The sequence below is a fragment of the Diadema setosum genome, chromosome 4, assembly GCF_964275005.1.
Source record: "Diadema setosum chromosome 4, eeDiaSeto1, whole genome shotgun sequence".
Lineage (NCBI taxonomy): Eukaryota > Metazoa > Echinodermata > Echinoidea > Diadematoida > Diadematidae > Diadema > Diadema setosum.
The window spans coordinates 28,795,356-28,820,114 of record NC_092688.1 but is presented as its reverse complement, the minus strand read 5'-3'; the positions used below and the strand labels follow the sequence as shown (position 1 = coordinate 28,820,114).

Sequence of the window (24,759 nt, the reverse complement as noted above, 5' to 3'; positions counted from 1 at the left end):
CATTACACACACATATAAACACACACACACACACACACATACACCTTTTCAGTTTATTAAAAAGATGCAAATTGGTTATATCATCATTTATATTTCTTTTCCCACTTTTTTATTTGAAAAACCCATCCCTTCCACCTGATGACAATCTCATCTGAGGGTTAAAGGGAAGATAAACCCTAAGAACAATGTGGATTGAGTGAAAGCAGCTGTCTGCAACATTAGTAGAACGCATCAGTGAAAGTTTGAGGAAAACCGGACAATCGATGCAAAAGTTATTGATTTTTAAAGTTTTGGTGTTGGAACCGCTGGATGAGGAGACTACTAGACGTTATGACGTATGAGTGGACAACAATACAAAGATAATATAAAGCAAATTCTACAAAAATCCATTTTTCTTGAAAATTACCAATTCCATCAACTTGATCCTGACATATGTTAAGGGTAGCAATTTTTCCCCGTGCTTTCTGAAAGCGGTTCGTCAAGTGCTCTTTCATAATGGTAAAAAAATGAATTTTTGTTGAATTTCCTTTATATTTTCTTTGTATTGTTGTCCTCTCATACGTCATAATCTCTAGTAGTCTCCTCATCCAGCGGTTCTAACACCAAAACTTTAAAAAATCATAACTTTTGCATCGATTGTCCGATTTTCCTAAAACTTTCACTGATGTGTTCTACTAATGTTGCTGCTTTCACTCAATCCATATTGCTCTTTGGGTTTACCGTCCCTTTAAGACTTGTTCCTGAAATGCATTTGATGGATCATTCATCGTTTGTCCTCTCTCTCTCTCTTTCTTTCTGATGTTCTTTAATTCCCTCTCGAAAACATGTGTCTAAATAGACAAAATCAGACTTTTCCACCTGTTCATGTGACTCGGACTTTTGTTGTATTTTTTAACTTCATTTTTTATATATTTCATATTTGTTTGTGTTCATCAAAAATTGTGGTGTTTGTGTGTGTGTTTATAGAATTGTCACTGGAAGTACGCTAACTATTCCACTGCTCAGTTGTACAAGATATAAATAGAGTGTGAGAGAGGGTGAGAGAGGGAGAGGAAGAGAGAGCTTGACAAATTTCCAGAGAATGTTTTCTGTCCTCTTTCTCTGTCTTTTTTTCTGATAGCATTGTTTTTTCCTGGCCCTTTCGAGAAAATGTGTCTGCATCAACGAAATAAGGCCTTTCAGAAAATGACCTGACAATCTGACTCGGATAGTCGCTGGTTTTTTTTTTTTTTTTTTTTTGGGGGGGGGGGTTTGACTTCAAATAATTTTTATTCATTTTTTATTTTATTTCCTTATTTTACTAATTTTCGTGTTTTGTTTTGTTTTGTATTGTCATTTTTTTTCCTGTTTTACCCCCCTTTATGTGGAGGAATAGGGCCGAGCGGCATTTGGATGTGCCTAAAAAACAACAACAACAACAAAAAAAGAGAACAAAAGTATTTTAAAGGGAGGAATAATTATTTTAGGGAAGGGAAGAAAAAATAAAAGTTAATTCGTCCATGTCACATGTCTGACGTGCGACACATGGAGTCGTCTCAAACCTCCTGTGTGTACGTTCGTATTCATACAATGTTACACTGTATACACTATCCATCCGGAGCACGCAGGCGAATCACCGAGTAAAATCTCGCAAGTCTCAGATCATGCATACACAGACAGCTGTACTGACCACCACCACAATTCTAATGCTCGTCACTACAATATCTGTATATATTTAGTGAATAATTCTGTGGATTTGTTTAAAATTTGATAAAACACCAACGCTTAGATTCGCAATTCATGTCCAGCAACTTTCTCACCGGCTGACCCAGGCCAGGCTGCTCGTTCCACATACAGTACAAAGTATTGTACACACTAATGGACTTTTCTGTTCGGATTATGCAGCGGCGTGATCATTATTGCAATCCCTTTCATAAAAGGCAAACACATTAAAGCCATACCAATGCATACAGCAGTCTGTGTACAATAACATCTGATGTGAGAGTAAACTCGATGACTCACCTGAGGTGCAGAGGATCAGTTGTACGAAATAAAATACGGCATTCGTAGCTTCTCGTGTACCGAGAACGTATGATATGCAACATAATTACAGGTCACTCTACACGATAATCTCTTTGCCCGTACTCGGTGTACCCATGCATAGTGCGTATATAATCCATTGTCTCCGCCACCGATCAGCGAGAGAGAAAAGCCGCCGAAAGCCCGCTGTGCTACTACAGAACTCCACGCATAATGCGTGATGGCCTAAGTAGGCAAGCTCCCGTGATCTGTATCCATGTACAATGTATTACCGTGCGTACGCTCTCTGCGAGCAGTCAGCTGGGCGATCACGAAAGATGATCCAAGAGTTTTCGCTGCACCCCGTTATCCCTCTGAAGCAGGGGTTCAGCCCAATCGCTTCATGTTTTTGTTTTTCTTTGTTTTTTGCGCCGCTCTCGACATCGACACGGAGGCGGAGTGTGGACGAAACCCACACTGGGAATAGAAGAGACCCTCCCGCTGCCGACGGCACCAGTCTCGAGGGCCTGGAGCCGACGGCTTCGGAGGAGATAGCCGCACAAAAAAAGCACGGGAAGGCATGGGGGCGATCCTTACGCGATTATAGGACTAGCAGCACCCGTGGGAATCCATAGGTCCGAGGGTTTTTATTTTTCTTTTTTTTTTTTGTTTTCCACATTTTTATTGATGAAATAAAAAGAAAAGTTTTCTTGTTCTTTCGTTACTTGTGCACATGCTCTCTTCTACCCATGACCACCACCCCCCCATACACGCACACATTTAGATCCTGCAAAAAAAAAACCAAACAAACCAAAACAAAAAACAAACAAACATTCACGGAAAAATTACCCAAAACGCTTATGAGATTCTCCGAAAGTTCTGCCCACAGATTCTTCCCGTCGGAACGGGGAGATACCCTTGACACTATGACTTTGATATTTATTACCCCCTGCTCTGGCCTCCATGCAGGAATCAACGGCTGGTTTTAAGGCCTCCCATTTTTTTTGTTATTCTCATATTGTTTTCCCACGTTATGATAGAAGAATGGAATATGTTCGTCTTCATTCGCTCCCTCCTATATGTTTTTATCACCAAAAACTTGGTTTGATAGATCATAGAACCATCCGTTTATCTGCTTCAGACTGTGCATCACCATTATTATTATCATATTATTATCATTCTTATAATTATTATTATTAATATTATTATTGAAATTTGGAGAGGGGGATCATAGTCATTAGGTTTTTTAAGTATTAGGCACCCGTGGGATTTCTTTTTTCTTTAATATTTCTTCACCCACGTTATGAGAGAAGAAATACACGAAGAATATTTTCATCTTCATTTGCTCCCTCATTTCTGTTTTTATCATCAAAACTGGGTTTGATGGATCATAGAACCACACGTTTATCTCATTTATACTGTTCAATTGTTATTATTGTTTTTAATATCATTATTACTATAACAGTAATTATTTAGGGGAGAAGAGATCGAGAGTATAGTCATAATATAGGAATGAACCAAGGGAGGCGGAAATGTTAATTTGTTAAGAATTGTAAAAATCAGTTTCCTCCATTTTTCTGCTCTTGATAAAAAGCTTTTCTGAAGAAATTCCTGCGCAAACTGTAAAAAAAAAACTACTTCACTGCACTAACATACGTAATATTGTGCTACTTCATAGACCCCCTAGTGTTTTTGTTGCTATTGTACTGAGAGAAAATAACATATTTTTGTCTTCATTTGCTCCCTCCTTTTGATTTAAAAAAGAAAAGAAAAGAAGCTTGGTTTGATAGATCAAAGAACCACCCGTTTATCTGCTTCAGACTGTACACTTTTATTATTATCATCATGATTATTATTACAATTATTATTATATTATTATTATTATCATCATTGAATTATCATTAATATTTTATTATTATATTATAATTATTTGGAGAGATGGAGTTAGTCATTAGGTTTAGTAAGTAGTAGGCATCCATGGGAATCCATGGGTTTTTAGGGCCTCGTATTTTTTCTTTAATATTTCTTTTCCCACGTTATGGGAGAAAGAAAAGAATATTTTTGTCTTCATTTGCTTCCTCCTTTTTATTTTTATAACCAAAACTTGTGTCACAGGGGACTTTCCTCTAAATGTGGGGAACGAAAGTCCTCCCTGCGACTGGGATCTTTTCTATATAGTCAAAGGCTGACTCTCTCAAATGCAGCAGATTGTTAGCAGACCATTCATTCAATCAACTCTTTCGACGTGTGCAACTAATGTGCCTCGAAACAAGTAGCCAATCACACAGTATTCTTACAATATAACAATCAATGAGATTTATTATACTGGTCTCAAATTGTGGTCGTTTACAACAATAACATAGTACAAACTTGAGTACAGATATCCAATTCCACTTGATCTTGAGCTTGGTTGCTCTGCTCGTTGATTAAGTCTAGAAGCTCCCGTGCTTGGTTGCTCTAGGTTGTCGACGATGCCCTGCCTGATGTAGCGGGTCGTCTCCCCTTTCGGGTCGTTGGCTTCCCAACTTCTGGTCCTCTCTGGAACCCTAAACTTGGTCCTCGCTGGAACCCTAAACACCCTGTTAATTTAATAACATGATACGATGCTTCCCTTATAATTTGTGGTCTTTGGTTATTCCTGATTCTATTCATATAACTTAAACAAAACACATTTATATTCCTTCATATTACCACTGATTAGCCACACATAATTTTCATAATAATGTTTCACAATGCATCATTATCTCTCAATGTTGAGTAAGGGATGATTAATCAGCCCATTAAAATCTAAGCATTGTTCTAGGTCTCTATTTCTTTCACATGCAATTAAAATTCGGTTTGACATACAAACATCACACATACAATGCTATATCGGGAATTACATAGGAAATTACAAGGCACAAACAGCTTCAATTAAATGATCGTGTACTTACAACAGTTGTTGGTGTTTAAACTCGAATCCTCCTAGATTCTCTTCTGGACGGTCAGGCTGTCCAAGCCGAAATGCAACAATCCCTGAATCACACTGATTCCAATTAACACTCTGCTACTCTCTAACTTCGCAATCTCGAAGTACCGTAGCCTGGTTCTGAGTGTTCCGCAAATTATGTGGCATCTGAATTTTGTGCCCAAACATTGCGTATTTATACATTTGTTGGACCATAGGTCTCCACGTAAAATAAATTAAATGAAGTGACTTCCTAGAAAGTTTTAACAGAAGTCCTGCCCCCTTTTCTTATTGGCTGGAGTTTCCTGCCTGTCAAAACTTTCCCCGAGTATCTCATTCTGCATTGGTCAAGCCTCTGCTTGACGTCATCACTTCCTGTCCGCGGAAACCAAAATTCTTTGAAGTGTCCTGTTTTGACCTAGCTAGAAACTTGTGTTTGATGTTGTGAATGACGTCCACATTCCAAACAGTATGAGACATACTATCAGGAAACCCTCTCTTCTATTCTGACGTCACATAGGGTTCACTCATCCTAAAAACACTTAACTCCAAATCTCTGTCTTTTACTTTGATTGTGCATCGCAAAATCTCCTTATATGGTTATTTTGATGCACGCTTTTGTCTTTAAAGCTGCACTTCTTTTGTAACCATTGCGATAACATCAATTTCTTACGTGAGCTACATAATAAACAGTAGCACAATGAGACAAATTATTACCTGACAAATACAAAATATGTCATATCATGACAACTTGGTTCAATGGACCATATAGAACCACCCATTTTATTTCCACTCATAACTTCAGTTCAAAAATATGTGGTCGGCAAAGCGAGGTTTTCCCCCACGTCCGCTCGTCTTATGAATATGTATGTTTTACAACAGCTAAGCAGTAAACGAATGGACAGCGGCACGATCGGCAAGGACAAAATTTAAGTGGATATTTAGCCGTCCTAAACAGTCTGAGTACAATGATACCCGACTTGAGAGTACACTAAATGATGTACCTGAGCTGCATAGTATCCTGCAGTTGTGCAAAATACAATAAAATAACAGCATTCGTTGCTTTGATACACGCCAATTAATGGCGAACGTCCCTGACACTGTATGTAAATGCCCTTGTATGACCGCGCCGTTTATTATCATATGAAGTCCGAGAACGTATCATGATATGCAATGCAACACAGCGACAGGCTCAATGCATACACGCCACTCTCCGCGATGGTACCCATTGTGCGTGTATCATATCCATTGTCAGCTCCGCCAGTGATCAGCTGGGCGAGCGAGAATGCCCACTGTGCTATACCACAGATTGTATAGAGTTCTGTGCGTGCGACATGAGCCTGCGAGCTGGAGCGAGCTGTATAAATCGTATATAATACATCGTGTGCGCGCGTGTGTCCACGAAAGATGATTGAGAGCTTTCTCTGCACCCCATTACAACACTGAAGCGGGAATCCCGCGAACTCGCTCCATTTTTGGTTTGCGCCGCTCTCGACATCGACAGGGAGGCGGAGTGCATACGAAACCTGAACGAAAACCCGAACGAAATCCGAATGGGGAATAGAAGAGACCCTCCCGCCGCCGACGGCACCGGTCTCAGGGGCCCGGAGCTGACGGCTTCGGAGGAGATAGCCGCACAAAAAAACGCGTGCAAAACCTATGGTGGACCCCCCGCGTCGCCTTAGACCATTACTGTATATAATTGTACATGTAAAATTGTGAGGGCATGACATCATCATCTTGCTCTTTGAATATTCATGAGGACAGGTCAAGAAATGTTTTCTGAAGAAATGTGAAATTTCAAAATGTAATATCTTCCATATTTCTTATCTGATTTTTGTCATTTTTGGAACACTCCGAGGTGAATTTTTTCTTTCTTTTAGAGTATATTTTTAACTGACATTACAAAACTAGAAATGTCGCTTTGGCGACTGGTATGCCTCCGCCATAATGCATGATTTTCCCAATAGGTCTAGATAGTACATGTGGACAATGTGTGATTACATTTTCACAAAATTGGCAAAATATTGAAATGACAAGTTTGTCACAAATGTGTTGAATGTTCACCTTCCTTGACCTAGGTTTAATTGGATGAATAGGAGAGCATGTATCTAGGGATTTAAGGACTTTAACTCGACTTTGACCCATTCATACATTTAGGCATTGAGTAATTTTCAAGGTACAGGTGTGGAGAAAAAGTGCAATTTCTGAATTGAATAGTAAATTGTTACCATTTTCATCTGGCCCTTGACCCTAAAATTCATAAGATAATCACTTTCAGGTAGAACATGCATAATATGTACAAAGTTTCAAGATAACTTGAGCCACTTCCGAGATATGGAGGAAAAAGTTAGTTCAGCACTTTCAATTGATCTTTGACCTTTTGACCTTTGAGGCAAAAAAAGAAGAAAAAAAACTTTCCAGAGAATTTCTATTAGGTTACATATGTATGCATACACCAAGTGTAAAAAAAGAATAACCCTGCTGGCATTGCATGATAGGAGGGAAATAGTAAAATTTTGAAGTGTTGCACTTGACCTTTGACCCCTGACCTTTGACCCCATGAACCCTACATTCTCTAGATAATCACTTCCAGTCAGTATATGTATATACTATGTTCCATGAAGATACCTTGACAATTTTCCAAGGTATGGAGAAAAAAAAAGAAGTTTTAATATTTTTACTCGACCTTTTGACCTTTGACCTTTGACCTCATGACCCAAACTTTCACCAGAGAATCTTAATTGGGTAATACATGTATACACTAAGTTTCAAGAAAATATCTTCAGGCATTCAATAGATATGGTGGAAATAGTGAAATTTTATGTATTTGACCCTGACCTTTTGACCTTCGACCTTTGACCTCATGACCCAAACTTTCACCAGAGAGTCTTAATTGGGTAATACATGTATACACTAAGTTTCAAGAAAATCATCTTCAGGCATTCAATAGATATGGTGGAAATAGTGAAATTTTATGTATTTGACCTTGACATTTTGACCTTTGGCCTTGAGCATGTGCACCCAAAAGTTGATAGGCACAACTTCACCCCCTAATACACATACATGCCAAGTTTCATTAGGATACCTCAACAGGTTTTGATAGTTACCTTGTCCACAAAATTCATTACGGACGGACGGAAGGACGGACGGACGGAAGGACGGACGGACGGACGGACAACCCGAAAACATAATGCCTCCGGCACCACTTCGTGGCGGAGGCATAAAAAGGTATCTTGTACATTTTCCTTTGTTAGCGGTCACATATGCCAAATATGGGGTTAATTGCTCACAAAAATGCGACAGTAGTTCGATCCACAAGTTTTAATGAAAATTTGCTATTGCCATAGCAAGGCATTATGCAATACAGTATTCATCGCATAATTGGGACAGGTTGGGAGTAGCAAACACGGCCCCTTTAAGCGGGGTGCCCGATTTCGCGATGAGCACTCGCCATACACTAACGGCATACGACATGTACATGCAGTGCACACACACACACACACACACACATGCATACCGACGTACTGTACATGTACATGAATACACAACCATGCTACCCCTCGGCGCAACCCTCTAGCTCTCCCTGCATTCTCGCAATGATGTAGAGTAATCGCAACCGGGTTCTTCTTCTGTCACCTCTCTTCGAACACAAAATATGTGGATTAAAAGCTAGCACTTTCTTAAACATTCATAGAATTCTTGGACACGTAGGGCGTTCTGTATAAATACATATCCACAACCATGGGAAATGATTACCCAGAAGTGATGTGGGAACGTCAATGAAAAGTCCTCCAATCATTCAATCATCACGGCTTGATTGTTTACTTGCCGCGATCACTGCACTGTACATGTGTTGTAGCGATCTAGCTTGCCCCATATATACACATGTACAGAAAAGCGAAGGCGGGCAGCGAGCTGAAATGTACGTGTTGGATGGACAGAGGTCAAAACACACCAGTCCAAAGCTTGCTTTGTAAGTTTGATGTAAACGACAACTGATAGGGAATCTTTGAAATATTGTTGTGGTATTTTGGTAGACTTTTTGTGTAAAATATCAACAAATCAAAGATCGCTTGAAGAAAAATTGTCCCGTTTATCAGAGGTCCCCGCCCGATTATCCAGTGAAAATAACGTGCATTGGAAATGTTTCTGGGAAGCATATGGTATGTCATTTAAGCGAGGTTCCCGATTATCAGATGCCCGATTATGCGATGAATACTGTACTGACAAAAAAAGGTGTCTTGCACATCTACCTTTGATAGCGGTTACACATGCCAAATTTGGGGTCAATTGCTCAAAAGAATGAGAGAGTACATTGTAGTTCGATTTACAACATTAGGTAAGATTTTTAAAAATTTGCCGTTGCCATGGCAATGCATTATGCAATACTAACAAAAAACAAGAGACCCGCGGGTCTAGCGCTCACCTGAGTATCGCAAGTTCACCTTTCACACAGTCACTAATCTAAATTATTCACAGCTCTACTAAAATTTGACCAGGCATTCTCAAGTAGAAGATGAAAATGTACAATAAGGGCCCAAATTTTTTAAGATTCCTTAATCTGGGGGGATTGGGGCCCCCTGGGGCCCTCTGGGTGGGGAATGGTGCCCATTTTGATAAATTGAGATCCTGACCCCCTAGGGATGCTACCTGCCAAGTTTGACGAAAATCCATCATGAGGTTTTCAGGAAGAAGATGAAAATGTACAATTCAGGCCCCCATTTGGACCTTCCCAACCCCCCCCCCCCCCTGCCCCCAAGTGGGGCACCCCTGCATCTACTATGACCAAACTATTGTACAGTCATTAATGTACTCACTCATAGTATTATCTTAGCTCTATAACTTCTGATTCTAGAGAAGATTTTTAAAGATTCCTTCATTTTGGGGGGTTTGGGCCCCCTGGGGCCCCTGGGTGGGGTGTGGTGCCCAATTTAACAAATTGAGATCCTAACCCCCTAGAGATGCTACCTGCCAAGTTTGGTGAAAATTGGTCATGGGGTTCTCAAGAAGAAGATGAAAATGTACAATTTAGGCCCCATTAGGACCCCTCCCCACCCCCTCCCCTGGGTCCCAAGGGGGGCACCCCTGATTCTGCCATGAACAAACTTGAAACTACAGTCATCAATGTACTAACTCCTAGTATTAACTTAGCTCTATCACTTTTGGTTCTAGAGAAGAAGATTTTTACAGATTCCTTAATTTGGGGGGGTTTGGGCCCCCTGGGGGCCCCCTGGGTGGGGCATGGTACCCATTTTAACAAATTGAATTCCTAACCCCCTAGGGATGCTACCTGCTAAGTTTGATGAAAATCGGTCTTGGGGTTTTCAAGAAGAAGATGAAAATGTAAAAAGTTTACGCATGACGGACGACGGACGACGCACGCCGGACGCCGGACGAAGGGCGATCGCAATAGCTCAGGTGAGCTAAAAAGGTATCTTGCACATTTTCATTTGATAGCAGTCACACATGCCAAATTTGAAGTTAATTGCTAAAAAAATGAGTAGTTCAATCCACAATTTTTATGAAAATTTGCCGTTGCCATGGCAACGCATTATTTGATACTGACAAAAATGGTGTCTTGCACATCTACCTTTGATAAGGGTCACACATGCCAAATTTGGGGTCAATTGCTCAAAAAATGAGAGAGTAATTTGATCCACAATATGTTTTGCAACGGACCGACTGCCCGGCCACATGACTGAACGACCGACTGACCATTCAGCAACCTGACATCTGAGTGATTCCTATATATCCCCCCCAAAACTATGTGTGAGTGGGGGTATAAAAACATTTAAAAAAATGTGCGGGCTTTTAATCATGGATGTGACAGAGTAACTTTCTTATAAAATCATAGAAGGGGGAATCCTCTAGGCAAAAAGGGCATCGTTTCCAAAACAATCTATTTTTTAATTCAGAAAACAAGTAAAAAATCCTAACAATTTACATGTAGGCCCTAAATGGCACACTTTATAGCAATTGCACCTCTCTACTTAAAGGGGCATAGTCCCGGTAGTGTAGAGGGCGCTGTTGATGATACTGCTGATCACCGTTAGCATTGATACGAAGATTACCGCAGTGGAGCTGTCATCAAGAGTAAAGTGCGTAGGTGTTGCTAAGTAACGTTGCCTTCGTTGTCTTCTCTGTGCATCGCGCAGTCTGTAGTAATGCCAGGGTGCGTGTTATTATGACATCACAAAAGAAGTTTGCTAAAGCTGTCATTCCCCTCAGCCGAATCATGAGCCGAACTGTGATTCGACCACTGACTACAGTGAATCGGATTTCTCCGGACTCGGGAAAGTGGGCCAAAGCGTAAGCGCCAAAGAGGAGTCGATAGCGTAGGTCTCTATAGGAAACTTGCGCCGTGCGCCCGCGTATGCATTTTACTAAAACACCGGGACCATGCACCTTTAATATAGGGTGACAAAAGTACCCTACAACATTCAATTTTAGAATTGGCAACAATGATCCAGCAAAACTGACCCATTAAATAAAAAGAGGTGAAATAACCAAGTAGATCTATTGCCAGTAGTGGCTATCTATATTGAAAACAAAAACTAGAAATGTCGCTATGGCAACTGGTATGCCTCCACCATAATGCATGGTTCTCCTCATAGGTCTACCGTACTTCTTGACAATGTGTGATGACAGTTTCACATAACTGGCAAAACAGTAAAATGACATATTTGTCACAAATTATGTGTTGAATGTTTACTTTTATTGAACTACGCATAATTGGATAAATGGCTATATTGCCTATTAAAGAGAGCAGGTACAATGTATTTGGGGATTTGAGGATTTTTACTTGACCTTGACCCTTTAATACGTTTATGCATTGAGTAATTTTCAAGGTGTAGCATGATGTATAATTATATGCACTATCTCACATGAGCGCAAGTACACCTTGCGCGTTGGTTGTAAACTGCTGTTCTATCTTAATAAATATCATCCAAGAAGCACGACGTTCTTGTTCCAATTATCCCCCTCTGATAAGTCTGTTATTAATGTCCCCGCACCAATCAACATACGTCATGGTGGCAGAGGTGAACCATGGACTCATCTGGACAAATTTTGAGGACTATTGTGCATTAACAGGACTACAATTCAAAATTACTGTGCGCCATGCAGGCCTAGGACTGAGTCTGATTCTGGGTTACCAGCGGATCGCCTGTGCTATAGATGGCTACATACATACCACGTTGTGAGACAGTGCAAGCATGCACATGGAATCGCAGACGGACTGTATACTGCATGCTAGCTAGCTGTAGACGTAGACCTACACTGTACCGAGGCGGAGTGATATTGGCAACCAAACACTGTTTACGCAGACATAAGCGCTAAATCATAATGCACATAGACTGACGGAACAATAGTAAACGTGTGATTGGTGCAAACCGACAATGATCTACGCGAGCGTAAGCACTACGTCGTAATGCTAAAGGACTGACGTAACAACGGTGAACGTGCCAAACAAGAAGTACCAGCAGCAGCTGAACTCAATGACACTTCGTGAAATTTTTGATACCGAAATTGCTGCTAAATTTCGAAACGTGTTTTGTGATCCAAATTCGGGACAAAGCGGATAGTATCAGCGATATATTTGACTCTTGTTCTACGGACAAATTAAACTGTTTCACAAACTGGATCGGCTAGAAACAGGAATTTGGAAGCGCTTGTCATTTCATTGTGCCATACTTTCGAGTTTGGCAGCCCACTGCTGTATGCTACAATACAGCGATGAGACTTTGAGACCACTGCAGCACCGATTGGAGCGAACACGGGCAGCAACCGGCCAGTGACGGGTGGACGAACATAGCGCATAGACGCACACCACCGGTGGAAGTCGCCGCCGACGACAGCTTGCCGTGGATGAACGAGACCAGAACTGAGCGCATCAACGCTGGAAATCCGTGGACAGAGACCTCAACTGTCATACTGAATAGGTGGAAACCTAAAATTAAAGTGAAAACTTTGACTGTGATTGAATTTTCAGAACGTTTTGTGGTAATTAAACAGATATTGTTGTTCATTAAAATACACATGATAAACATCCAGCTACATGCAAAACTTTAGGACTGAGTTAATAGAAACTGACATTAAACAAAAGCTGGATTGAATGACATATTACAGACTTAGTTTATGGACGCTTTCCTGAAATGATTATTGATCTATATTCACATAACTTAAAAGTGTATGTGATTTTAAATGTTTTGGTACAGAATAATATAAGCAAATTCATTTGCATATTGTATGCTCTACATTATGTCAACAGTTATATTTTGTTACAAACCCTGAATTAATACTCTGTACTGAATGTCCTGCATGACATACCCAAGACAAGGTACACAGGTATCCTTACTCCTTGATGTAACAGGATAAGACTTTGTCTAACTCCTTTGTGTAACTTATTCTAACTCATTTCATTCATTCACTCACTTTCATTTCATTGTTGCACACAAAAGAAGTTTCATGATGGGGGACATGACAGGAATCACACCTCCATGCATAAATTGGTCATCCAGTGATCCACCATCTGCTTTTCGTAGTTTCCAGCACTACAGCGAGTTGATCTTTGAGGGACCCTTAGCAAAGAAAACCGATCAAGAAAAAAATCATGTATGCCCTGCTTTGGCTGGGACAGGAAGGAATACACATCTACAAAGCCTGGAATATAGAATTTAAGACAGTGAAAGAACTGTTTGAAGCATTCGCAAAGCACTTCCAGCCAAAAACAAATTTTTGCCTGGAGAGATTCTGACTTCAGAAATTCCAGCAGGAGCTTGGAGAGACAGTAGATGACTTTATGAGCAGATGCCGCACACAAGTGCAGAAATGCAAATTCTCTGAACAGTCTGAAGTCAATGATCGTTTGATCGAGCAACTGATTCTTGGTACCCGCTACAAGTAGGTACAAGAAATACTCCTCAGCAAGGATGAGAAACTTACTCTAGACACAGCACTTGACATAGCAAGAACGTAAGAGGCCACAGAGGCAGATATGCGGTCTCTCCGTAACCAAGCGGCGAACACTGATGCTGTCACACAAGGAAGACAACAGAACCGTTGTGGAAACTGTAACTTAAGTCACCCTCCTAAGAAGTACCCGGCGTATGGCACCACGTGCAAGGAATGTGGTTGCCCAAATTATTGGGCAGCAGCCTGCCACTGTAAGAAACCCCGACAACCCTGGAGAGGCCGAAATCCTCAACACCCAAGAAGAAAACCAATGTTTAAGTGATCAGCACAGAGAAAAAACAAAGTTCAGTGATCAACGCAGAGGCAAACCAAAGTTCGGTGACCAGCACGGATGAAGCCCTAGAAACAAGAGGCTACACGAGATGACTCAAGAGGCTTCAAATCCAGATGACCTTCATGAAGACTTTGAAAAACTTAAATTTGAGTGCATCTAAATCCATGAAGTGTCAGCTACTGAAGCGTTTGCAAAATTAAACATTTGGCTAAAACCAAATAAGCCAGCAACTTTGAAGGCCAAGGTTGATACAGGAGCTGAAGGAAACATCCTGCCACTGAGGCTCTACCGGCAGATGTACCCAGACCAGATTGACGTCTCGGGACTCCCAAAGAAAGGGGTTCTACGGCCAAACACGACTGTCGTCACAGCCTACAACCAAACCGTCATCCCAAACCTTGGAACACACACTCTCCATTGTGAGCATGAACGAGCTGAGGTTGACGCCGAGTTCTATGTAGTTGACATTAACGGCCCTGCAATTCTCGGTCTACCAACACTGGTTGACCTTGGACTCATCACTCTGAACTGTGCAGTTGAGAAAAAGGACACACCTTGTACCATCAAAGATGAAAGACATCTCAAGGACTTGTACCCTGGTCGTTTTGAGGGCATTGGGAATTTCGAAGGAGAGTACCATATCGTAATTGACAAGGAGGGACCACTCGTGGTCCATCCTCCCAGGAGATGTCCTATCAGTATCATGGACGACATTAAGTATGAAATAGACCAGATGGTAGAAATGGGTGTCATTACACCGGTAGAAGAACCTACAGAATGGGTATCCAGCTTGGTTTACACACAAAAACCCAATGGGAGATGGAGAATCTGCTTACAGATAGTAGATCCAAGAGACCTCAACAAAGCTATCAAACGCAGTCACGTGCCTATTCAAACATTGGATGAGGTTAGGCATAAGTTCATCGGGGCCACAACCTTCTCCACATTAGACGCAAAGCATGGCTACTGGTCTGTAAAACTTGATGATGAATCAAGCAAGCTAACTACCTTTGACAGCCCCTTCGGAAGGTATTGCTCTAAGCGATTGCCATTTGGTCTATGCACATCCCAGGATATCTTCCAGGCCAAGATGACACAGATCCTCGAAGGATGCCCTGGTGTAATTGCGATAGCAGACGACATCGCGGTCATAGGCAGAATTGAGGAAGAACACGATGCAAATCTGCACAACCTGATGGAAGTTGCTACACAGCATGGACTCGTGTTCAACTGGGAGAAGTGCCAGATCAAACGTGACCGCATATGCTTCTACGGACTTGTCTTTGACAAAGATGGGGCCCATCCAGATCCTGAGAGGGTAGCTGCTATGAGAGCTATCGAACCACCTAGAAGCAAGAAAGAACTACAAGAGTTCTTGGGCATCGCCACACACATGTCGCCCTTCATCCCCAATCTGTCAGCCCTAACAGAACCCCTACCGAACCTGTTAAAGAAAGACACAGAGTTCAAATGGTTGCCTTCACATCAAAAGGCATTCCAAAAGACGAAGGACACCATCTGCAAAGATGTTACCCTTGCGTACTTTGACCCCAGGAAGGAGGTCGTGCTGGAGGTAGATGCCTCAACACAAGGGATAGGAGCTGCTCTGATGCAAGAGGGCCAGCCAATAGCATTCGCTTCCAAATCGCTCAAAGATGCCGAAAGACGATACGCCAACACAGAGCGTGAGATGTTGGCAGTGGTATATGCCTGCGAGAAGTTCCATCCATATGTATATGGAAGAGAATTCACTGTTCTATCAGACCACAAGCCCCTTGAAATGATCACTCTGAAAAATCTGGGTTCAGCCCCTCCCAGATTGCAGAGATTCCTACTGCGAATACAAGGGTACAACATGCAAGTCAAATACCAACCAGGGAAACAGATGCTCCTTTTGGATGCAATGTCAGGGCTCAACCCACTACCTGATGAGTCAAGTGAACCGCACATACAGATCAACTTCGTGATGTTCTCAGACCAAAAACTCCAAGAAATATGAACACTGATCTCCCAAGACGTGGAGATATGTGCACTGCGGGATATGATACTGGAAGGTTGGCCAAAGGAAAGGAGAGATGTACACCAATCCCTGCGGAAATACTGGCCGTTCAGAGACGAGTTGTCCACTGAAAACGGCATCTTACTGAAGGGGCCACGGATCATCATACCACAGAGACTGAGAGAGGAATACCTACACAAGGTGCACGAAGCACACCAAGGTGTAACCAAATGCCAACGACGAGCCAAGTCATGCATCTTCTGGCATGGCATAAATAAAGACATTGAAGGACTGGTCAGCAAGTGCTCCATCTGAAAGAAACACGGAGACGCTCAAACCTCAGAAATACTCAGACCTCATGAACTATCTACCAGTCCCTGGCAGACTATCGCAGCTGATCTGTTCACATTCGGAGGAGCAGAATACCTACGAGTGGGTGACACCTACTCCAAGTTCCCAATAGTAAAGGAAAATGCCAGGCACCCAACAAGTGCAGCAGTCATCACCTCACTCAAAGAGATTTTCTCAGAACATGGGACTCCAGAAAAGCTGATCAGTGATAATGGTCCAAAATTCAGCAGTGCAGTGTATGAGCAGTTCAGGAAGGAATGGAATTTCAACCACACATCAAGCCCAAGGTACCCCCAATCTAATGGCTTCATCGAACGACAGGTCAAAACTGTCAAAGCCACTATGGAGAAGGCGAGGGATGCAAATGCAGATTCAAGCAAAGTTCTTCAATGCCTAAGAGCTACACCCATAGACGTGCACTTACCATCACCATCAGAACTGCTCCTTGGTCGAAAAAATCAGAACCAACCTGCCAAGCAGGTCGAAAAATCAAAAAATCAAAAACCAACTGCCTCAGAAGGATGAAATCTACCGTCTCCAGACTAGACAAGACGAGCAGAAGGGATATTTTGACAAATTGCACCCTAACACCCTACCTCCTCTACAAGAAGGACAGCAAATCAGAGTCCAGAACCAAGAGACTGGCAAATGGGAGCAATAGTAGGGCAGATATGTAACAAAAATTGGTCGAAATGCTCACATCCGGCGGAAAGTATGAAATTTTGCATATAGGGGTATTTTGGGGCGCTGATTTCAAATATTGCCGGATCCAAGAGATCTGACCACGGGGTCGGCCGTCATTTTGAATTCCAATATGGCCGCCGTCACAAAACAAATTTAAAGATCCCTATCTTCAGTTCTGAATGACCTGTGGCACCAAAATTTTGAACATAAAAGCGTTTTGACATATTGAATTTGATGACAGATTGATTTAAAGTGTCTGACAAACATCGAATGGCCGCCATTTTGAATTCCAATATGGCCGCCTCGACGAAATATTCAAAATCCCTATCTCGATTTCTAAGTGGTGAGTGACGCTGAAATTAGGTGTAAACGAGTATTTTAACATACTGAGTTAAAATATTAACTCATAAGATGTGTCTGACAAACGCAATGCCTGCTATTTTGAATTCAAATGTGGCTACGAAGACAAACACCACAACTAACATTCACGAGCATGTCAAAAAGTGCAGCAAAAAGGAAGCATAATGCACCTTTCACTGACGTCACAATGTAAATATAGCACCGCGCACTCAATCAGTTACAAACGCGCGCTCAATCAGGTAGCCTAATTTACAAACCCGAGATAGAGATTTTCAACACTCCAACATGGCAACTTTGTACAAAAATTCAAATTGGCTGCCGTGCAGCTTGTCAGACATATCAAATAAGTCTTTTATTGAAGTCATCATATCACCATGCTTTTATGTATCAAATTCCAATGGCTTATGTCATTCAAAACTGAAGATAGGGATCTTTGACGGCGGCCATATTGGAATTCAAAATGGCGGCCGACCCCATGGCCAGATCTCTTGGATCCGGCAATTTTTGAAATCAGCGCCTCAAAATACCCCTATATGCAAAATTTCATACTTTCCGCTGGATTTGAGCATCTTTTTCACATATCTGCCCCACTACAAGGAAGAATCACCAAAAAGAGACCTGAACCAAGATCATATGAACTAGAGACAGAATCAGGTCAAACCCTACGTCGAAATCGTAGACACATCCGAGGGACTGGAGAGAGATTTCAGACCCAATGAGTATGGTCACACATACCATGACAAAAACAATCACACCACTTCCACAGCTCAGTCAGAAGAACAAACCCCTAAACAGTCAAACACACAACCAACACACACACAGCCATACACCACCAGATTTGGCAGAAAAGTTCGCACACCACAAAGATATGGTGATTACAGACTGTAACGTATTAGTTCAAATGACTGTATGGTGTTAATTCATGTAATATCTATGTTTAGATGATTATGTTTGTTACTAAATGTTTGTTCATGGCTTACATATATTATTGTTATGTTATTATTATTATTATGTTCTTAGGTCAGCAACCAGAGGTAGTACGCACAGAAAACAAAATAACTTGGCACAATGGAAATTGAGGAATCATTTCATTTATTATCAGACATGTTAGATCTCAGGCAAACCATGAGTATAAATATCACCACATGGATACTAACATGAACATAATAAGTTGGTTCATTATTTGGATTGTTTGAAATTGGTTATACATGAATCCAGCCTAAATGTGATAGAGAAGTTTTATCGTAAGACAGAAATGCATAAACATAACATTTTGCAACCTCCTATGTTAATATTGAAACCGAAATAGATATTAACTGAAGTTAGTAATTGTAAATGTGCACATTACAGGAAAATGTGATACTTTTTGTGAAGAGAGGGGTTGTAGCATGATGTATAATTAGCATATGCACAATCTCACATGAGCGCAAGTACACCTTGCGCATTGGTTGTAAACTGCTGTTCTATCTTAATAAATATCATGCAAGAAGCATGACGTTCTTGTTCCAATTATCCGCCTCTGATAAGTCTGTTATTAATGTCCCCACACCAATCAACATATGTCACAAGGTATGGAAAAAAGTGTAATTTCAGTATAAAACAGTAACATTTTAGCATTTCAACCTGGCCTTTGACCTTTGACCCTACAGGTCCCAAGAGAATGACTGTAAAGCAGAACATCCATAAATATATACTAAGTTTATATAACTTTCTCCAGTATACAGTATATACAATGTAGATGATGACTGGCAGGGGAGGGAACATACCGAATGTTCCACCCGAAGGGTTTGAAATGCTATTGAGGGAGGTTATAAGTCCCGAGACGAAGTCGAGGGACTTATAGCCTCCCGAAATAGCATTTCAAACCCTGAGGGTGGAACGTTTGGTACATGTTCCCGACAACAAAAGTCATTATCTGTTATATTATATGGGTTTAGTCAAATACGTCATACGTCAATGTCAACAACCGATGGCCGAACCACCATCATACCAGCACAATGCACTCGATCGCTCGCTCGCGACCGCGCAGAGCCAAATTCACTGTGCACGCGCGTTCCTTGGCCTTCTGTCATTCGTTACGTGAAAATGTTTTCCCATGGGAGAACATAACAAGAATGTTTGCCCATGGGCGAACATAACGAATGTACCTCCATCACGTGAATGTGTTTAGCCAATCACTAACCGATATTTGACTAACCCACGTAATATTTATGGATAGTCTTCAAATCTATATGATTCTGTGAAAAATTATGGTTAGATACAGGATTATTAAGTCACAGTGGGCACAAACAAAGACACATCTATGAGTATTTCATGATCGATTCAATGCAAAGCCAGAGGGACAACTCAGCCTCATATATATGGACAGCGAGGCTGAGTTGTCCCCTAGTCGATGGTCCAAGTTTATTTGGGCACTAGTGTACTTTCACACCTGTTTGTCAAATGATCTCCATCAACATGCACAATCTCACTCTGAATATCAAACAGCCTTGAATATTTGCATCTGAACAAGATTAAAGGCCAGTAGAAAAGGAATTTTCGACTGTTTTTACACTTGTCGGAATATGTCGATCACAGCTAGTTTCACTCTGCGATAACTGCAGTACACAGGAGCAGATAGCGCAACACAGTGTACATGGCAGCGAGCGCCAAGATTGATCTGAATGTAGCTATCTCACAGCAATCAGCGAAAGTTCTTCTATGGTATCTTTGAAAAGATAATACTTTTTTCCGCCTTTCTCTCAGCTTGTACCGAGTCGTGGTAACGATTGAGGATTGGGACTGTTCATGTTGTGTGTGTGTGTGTGTGTGTGCGCGCATGTGCATATGTGTGAGGGTGGGTGAGTGTGTGTGTGTGTTTGTTTGTATGAAAGGAGGTTGTGAAAAATGTGGTTATAAGACAAGGGCTACAGAATATAAAGCCTTTAAAAAAAAAAGGCTTGGAAAAGGGGGACAAGAAAATGAAATAAAATATATTAAAAAAAAAAAACCTGGAAAAAATGAAACAAAAGGTTTACAAAATAGAGAGTCCACCAAAAGATAATGGAAGGAAAGAAGAGAAACATGTATCATAAAGGAAAGCAAGGGAGAGATGGATATGTTTGAAAAGAAAAGAGGAAAGCAAAGAGAAAGATACAGATTAAAGACAGAAAAGCACTGGGTACAATAATACAATATGAAAGATGAATCAAAACTAGATGAATCAAAACTGGATGAAAGCAAAGATAATAGGAAAGGAAAGAAAGAATTATACAGGTTGAAAAGGAAAGGACGAAAAGCAGTCATTAAAACAACACATAAGAAGAAAGATATTCTGGTGGATAGAAAGGAAAGACCCATGAAGTAGTTGGAGGGAAAAACAACTCATGAAGGTAGAAAGTACAGTTACAGATGTATGTAGGAAGTTTAGAGAGTTAGATAAAGGGAAAACTACAAAAAAAAAAATGATTGATGGGAAGGAAAGGAAAATTTAGGTATAGTTTCTACCTGAAAATGAAAGAGGACAGTGATATAAAAAAAAAGACAAAACGCAGTAAGTGGCAGCACACACTTGAGCACGTGCTCAACCGCTTTGAAGCTAAAAGTAATAACGCAAGCCGAGGAAAAGAGAAAAACAAATTTTAGCTTTTAAAACGACACCATAGAAAAGGCCGCTGTGTCACTAAATTCAGACCAAATTATCACCCTAAGCATGCGCTGAACATATTCGTACTGTGTTTGTGTACAGAGCAGCATTTCAAGTAATCAAGATTTTCCAACAATTTTCTGACACTCGTACATAAGAACTTAGAAGTGTTAAAACTTATGTCTATTCTACTTTGGAGATTCAGTACTTAAACCGTGAAACACAGCCTGGACACCAAACGTGAAGCATTCGGGCTGTGTAGGGAAAGATATTGAGTCACGGTATAAGGAGTATCGCGGTTAAATTCCAACGTACAAGTAATTACTCAAAATTTCTTCAATTTGATATCTGGTCCAATCGTTGATAACACTTGCCATGGAACATTTTGCTTCACTAGTAGTTCCTTTCTGAAAATATTTATATATAATATATTATATATTAAATGCTCTAGTCAAGAGGAATCTGTTCAACGGATTTGAAACCTGTGCGCATGCGCTAAGCAGAGTGCAATGTAGCCTTTTCACAAGGCCTTCTTGCTGTAGTGCGTTGCTTTCTGGGCAAATGAATTAGAAGCGATATCCCAGCTGAGCGCGACAGTGTGCGAGCGAAAGGGCCTTGTCCAAAGGCAAAAAACATTGCACCTTTCATGGATATTCATATCGCCAATGTGCTATGTGCCTTCGCAAAGGTTGTTTTGAAAAAAAGAAGGGAGGAACGGGGAAAATGGAGATGGACTTGTAGAAAAACATCTTGTCAAGACCGTAGGATCAGTTTTGCTTTCAAAGTGTGCAAGTAAACGGCAAGTGTGATAAGATAAGAGGTAAATCATGTAGAGACTAGAGTATAAACGTAAGCCTTTTGCTGGTGAAATACGTAACTTATAGCAGTATAGAGCTGCTTAAATTTGGGTTTGTCTTCCAACGTTCACTGACAGCACTCTTTCAACTCGGGGCGCTCCCAAAGTATAACTGTGTAAACTTACCGGTACTACAAGGAGCACCCCAAGGTTAGAGACTCAGATGCAAGTAATGTTTAGACCTGGTCTAGGTTCTACTTCTAGACCTACTAAACTTAGTTCTACTAAGTTCTAACGTTACGTCGTTAGAGACCCTATTTTAGGTTAAATTTACTGGACTGTCGTACTGAATAAATAACAAGGGCGAGTTTGGGCATGTTTGGAGATTATTTGACAAACAGGTGCCATGTCGGTTTACAGGCCCTATAGCCTAGTATAGACTAGAGCCTAGCGGTTATAGTCTAGATCTATATATAATAAACCGTTACCGGTAGGTCCTACAGTAACTTCTACGAAAAAATCAATGTCCAACAGTAACACAAAAGCCAACGATCGGGACTACACAGTATTGCCTACCTGTACAACCCTCTTTGCTGTTTTAAAAAAACAAACAGATTCCCTTCCGACTTTCCCGTGTGGCAGCCACCACTCATCCTTGGGTTCTGCCCGCACAAGAAGACACTTCTCTTGCTCACGGATGAAGACAAGTACAGAAACCCACCATTCATCAAACGTGCTATCTTCTGTAACAGACGCCATAGCGCTACTATCGGTCCATACCACAGAGCTGTACAGGCGCGGTGGAGCACCCCAATTTGCATCTCATTATCGCCCCGTTCTATTTGAATTTCCAACGGGCATCCACGGCTGCCCGAAACTGTGTGCATGAAAAAGTCAAATCTTTACCTTCTCCTTGTGCCGCTATGCGTGCCGCTAGTAAACTCAAACTTCCCACACTATCTAAGTTTTTAAAAACCTTCCTTTTGATGAAAAAATTATGAAATTTGCTGCACTAGAACTTGAGATATTAAAGCGTTTTGAAAATCACCTCTCGCAAAACATGCTCTCTGTTTTTTTCCGACTGGACTATGGCCGGGCTCCAATGTGTCCGAAACTGGCAACATAAGTTCATCAGGCCTCAATCCATATATGGTGAAAGTTTTCGCTTTGTACCACCTGCCCTTTTTGAGAAATCAACTTGTTTCTACAGGGTTTGGAATAGAAAATTGTAGTCGGCGAAACAATTGAAAATGACGTCATTTCTTTTCCCGCATATCTGTATGAAATGTAAAACAGAGGGACATAGATGTACACAGACCTTTAGTAGAACATGATGAACTTGATCTTAAAATAAATTAAACTCTATTCTTGTCCCTTTGATGTATCTTGGCTATTTGTGATTAAATCTGTACTAAAAAAACAAAGAACATTGGGCATGCGTGGTACGTGAGATTCAGGATTTCGTGCTCATTGTTGGTTTGCATGTGACGCAGTCAATTTTGCTGAGTGTCGCACGGCGGTGATTGCTGAGCTGCTGCCGCTCACGCTGCATGCAGCAATGCGTTGTGTGTGCTGTGACATGCAACGCCACAGTGACGCGATTAATTATACATGGGACCGACCTGTACGCTTTGCGTTCGTGTCATTTTTGACATCACCTTCTGTTTTTTTCCGACACAACCATGGCCGGGAATATTATGGTATGAAATTTAAAATGCAAGCAGATAAATAAATTTCGGTGTACTTTGTTTGAATGGCGCTTTTGTTCCGCAATCACACTTCGTGAATTTTAGGATGATTTTCGAGGCATATTTTTGGTAATTTTGCTCGCCAGGTTTTCGCTAAAATTTCACATTTTATCATTGTCAAATCCTTTAATATGTTATATGTGCATATTCGGACATGTTTTCAAATTCAAACTAACTCAATTTTAATCCGAAAATAGGTTTCCTGAAATTGTTATTAGCTTGAGAAGTTGTTTACTTTTTCTCAACTACGCGAGTACATGTTGTTTACTTTATGCAAATGAGGCTCGGCTGCCGATGGATTTCTGCGAGATAATTGGGGTGCTCCACCGCGCCTGTGTATGGTCCATACACGTACACAAACACAGTCTTTGACGTGTTTGTGTTCTTACTAGTGATGCGTGATGCGTGTGCGTATGTTTATGTGCAAACCATGGGCGTAAATCCCGGGGGGGGGGGGGAGGGGGATGGGGGATATATCCCCCCTGAAATGGAGGAGGGGGGATGGCCTGTACAATCATCCCCCCTGAATTTTGAGGAAAAAAATGGAGGAAGCAGAAATGTGATTGTAACAATTTTGACATAATTATTGCATGACGTTTGTACGCCGGCCTTCAGACAGGTAACATGGCTGAACAGTATTCTATCTTTTGTAGGAAAATGTATACATAATTTTCTCAAGCGCTCGCTCGCTTCGCTCGCTCGCGAAGAAAGTAACATCGACACAGTCACTGTAAGGTATGGCTCAGACGTTGACAACGTTTAATAGTATAGGCCTACATGTAAACATGCTATGACGCGAGTAACTGGGGACCATCTGCAAAATATGTACGAAAACAAACAAACAAACAAACAATATCAAAAACTATATCGTCATAATTGAACCCCCTCCATTTCCTGAATCATTCCTGAGAAACGACAGTGACTGATTACTCAGTCAGGATACATCTATGGGCATTCCCAGGGAAGATGAGGGGCGTCAAATCTATCTCGGGGGGGGGGGG

At 41.2% G+C, this 24,759-nt stretch overlaps 1 protein-coding gene across 1 annotated transcript in view; it reads right to left on the bottom strand.

The window, feature by feature from the left end:
- The window catches only part of LOC140227991 (uncharacterized), a 207,218-nt gene extending 184,442 nt beyond the window's left edge, over nucleotides 1-22,776 (bottom strand). Inside the window, exon 1 of the mRNA XM_072308389.1 lies at nucleotides 22,587-22,776. Coding sequence (XP_072164490.1) covers nucleotides 22,587-22,769 — 183 coding nt within the window. The 5' untranslated portion in view covers nucleotides 22,770-22,776. The remainder of the gene's footprint in view (nucleotides 1-22,586) is intronic.
- Between the last annotated feature and the right edge of the window lie 1,983 nt (nucleotides 22,777-24,759).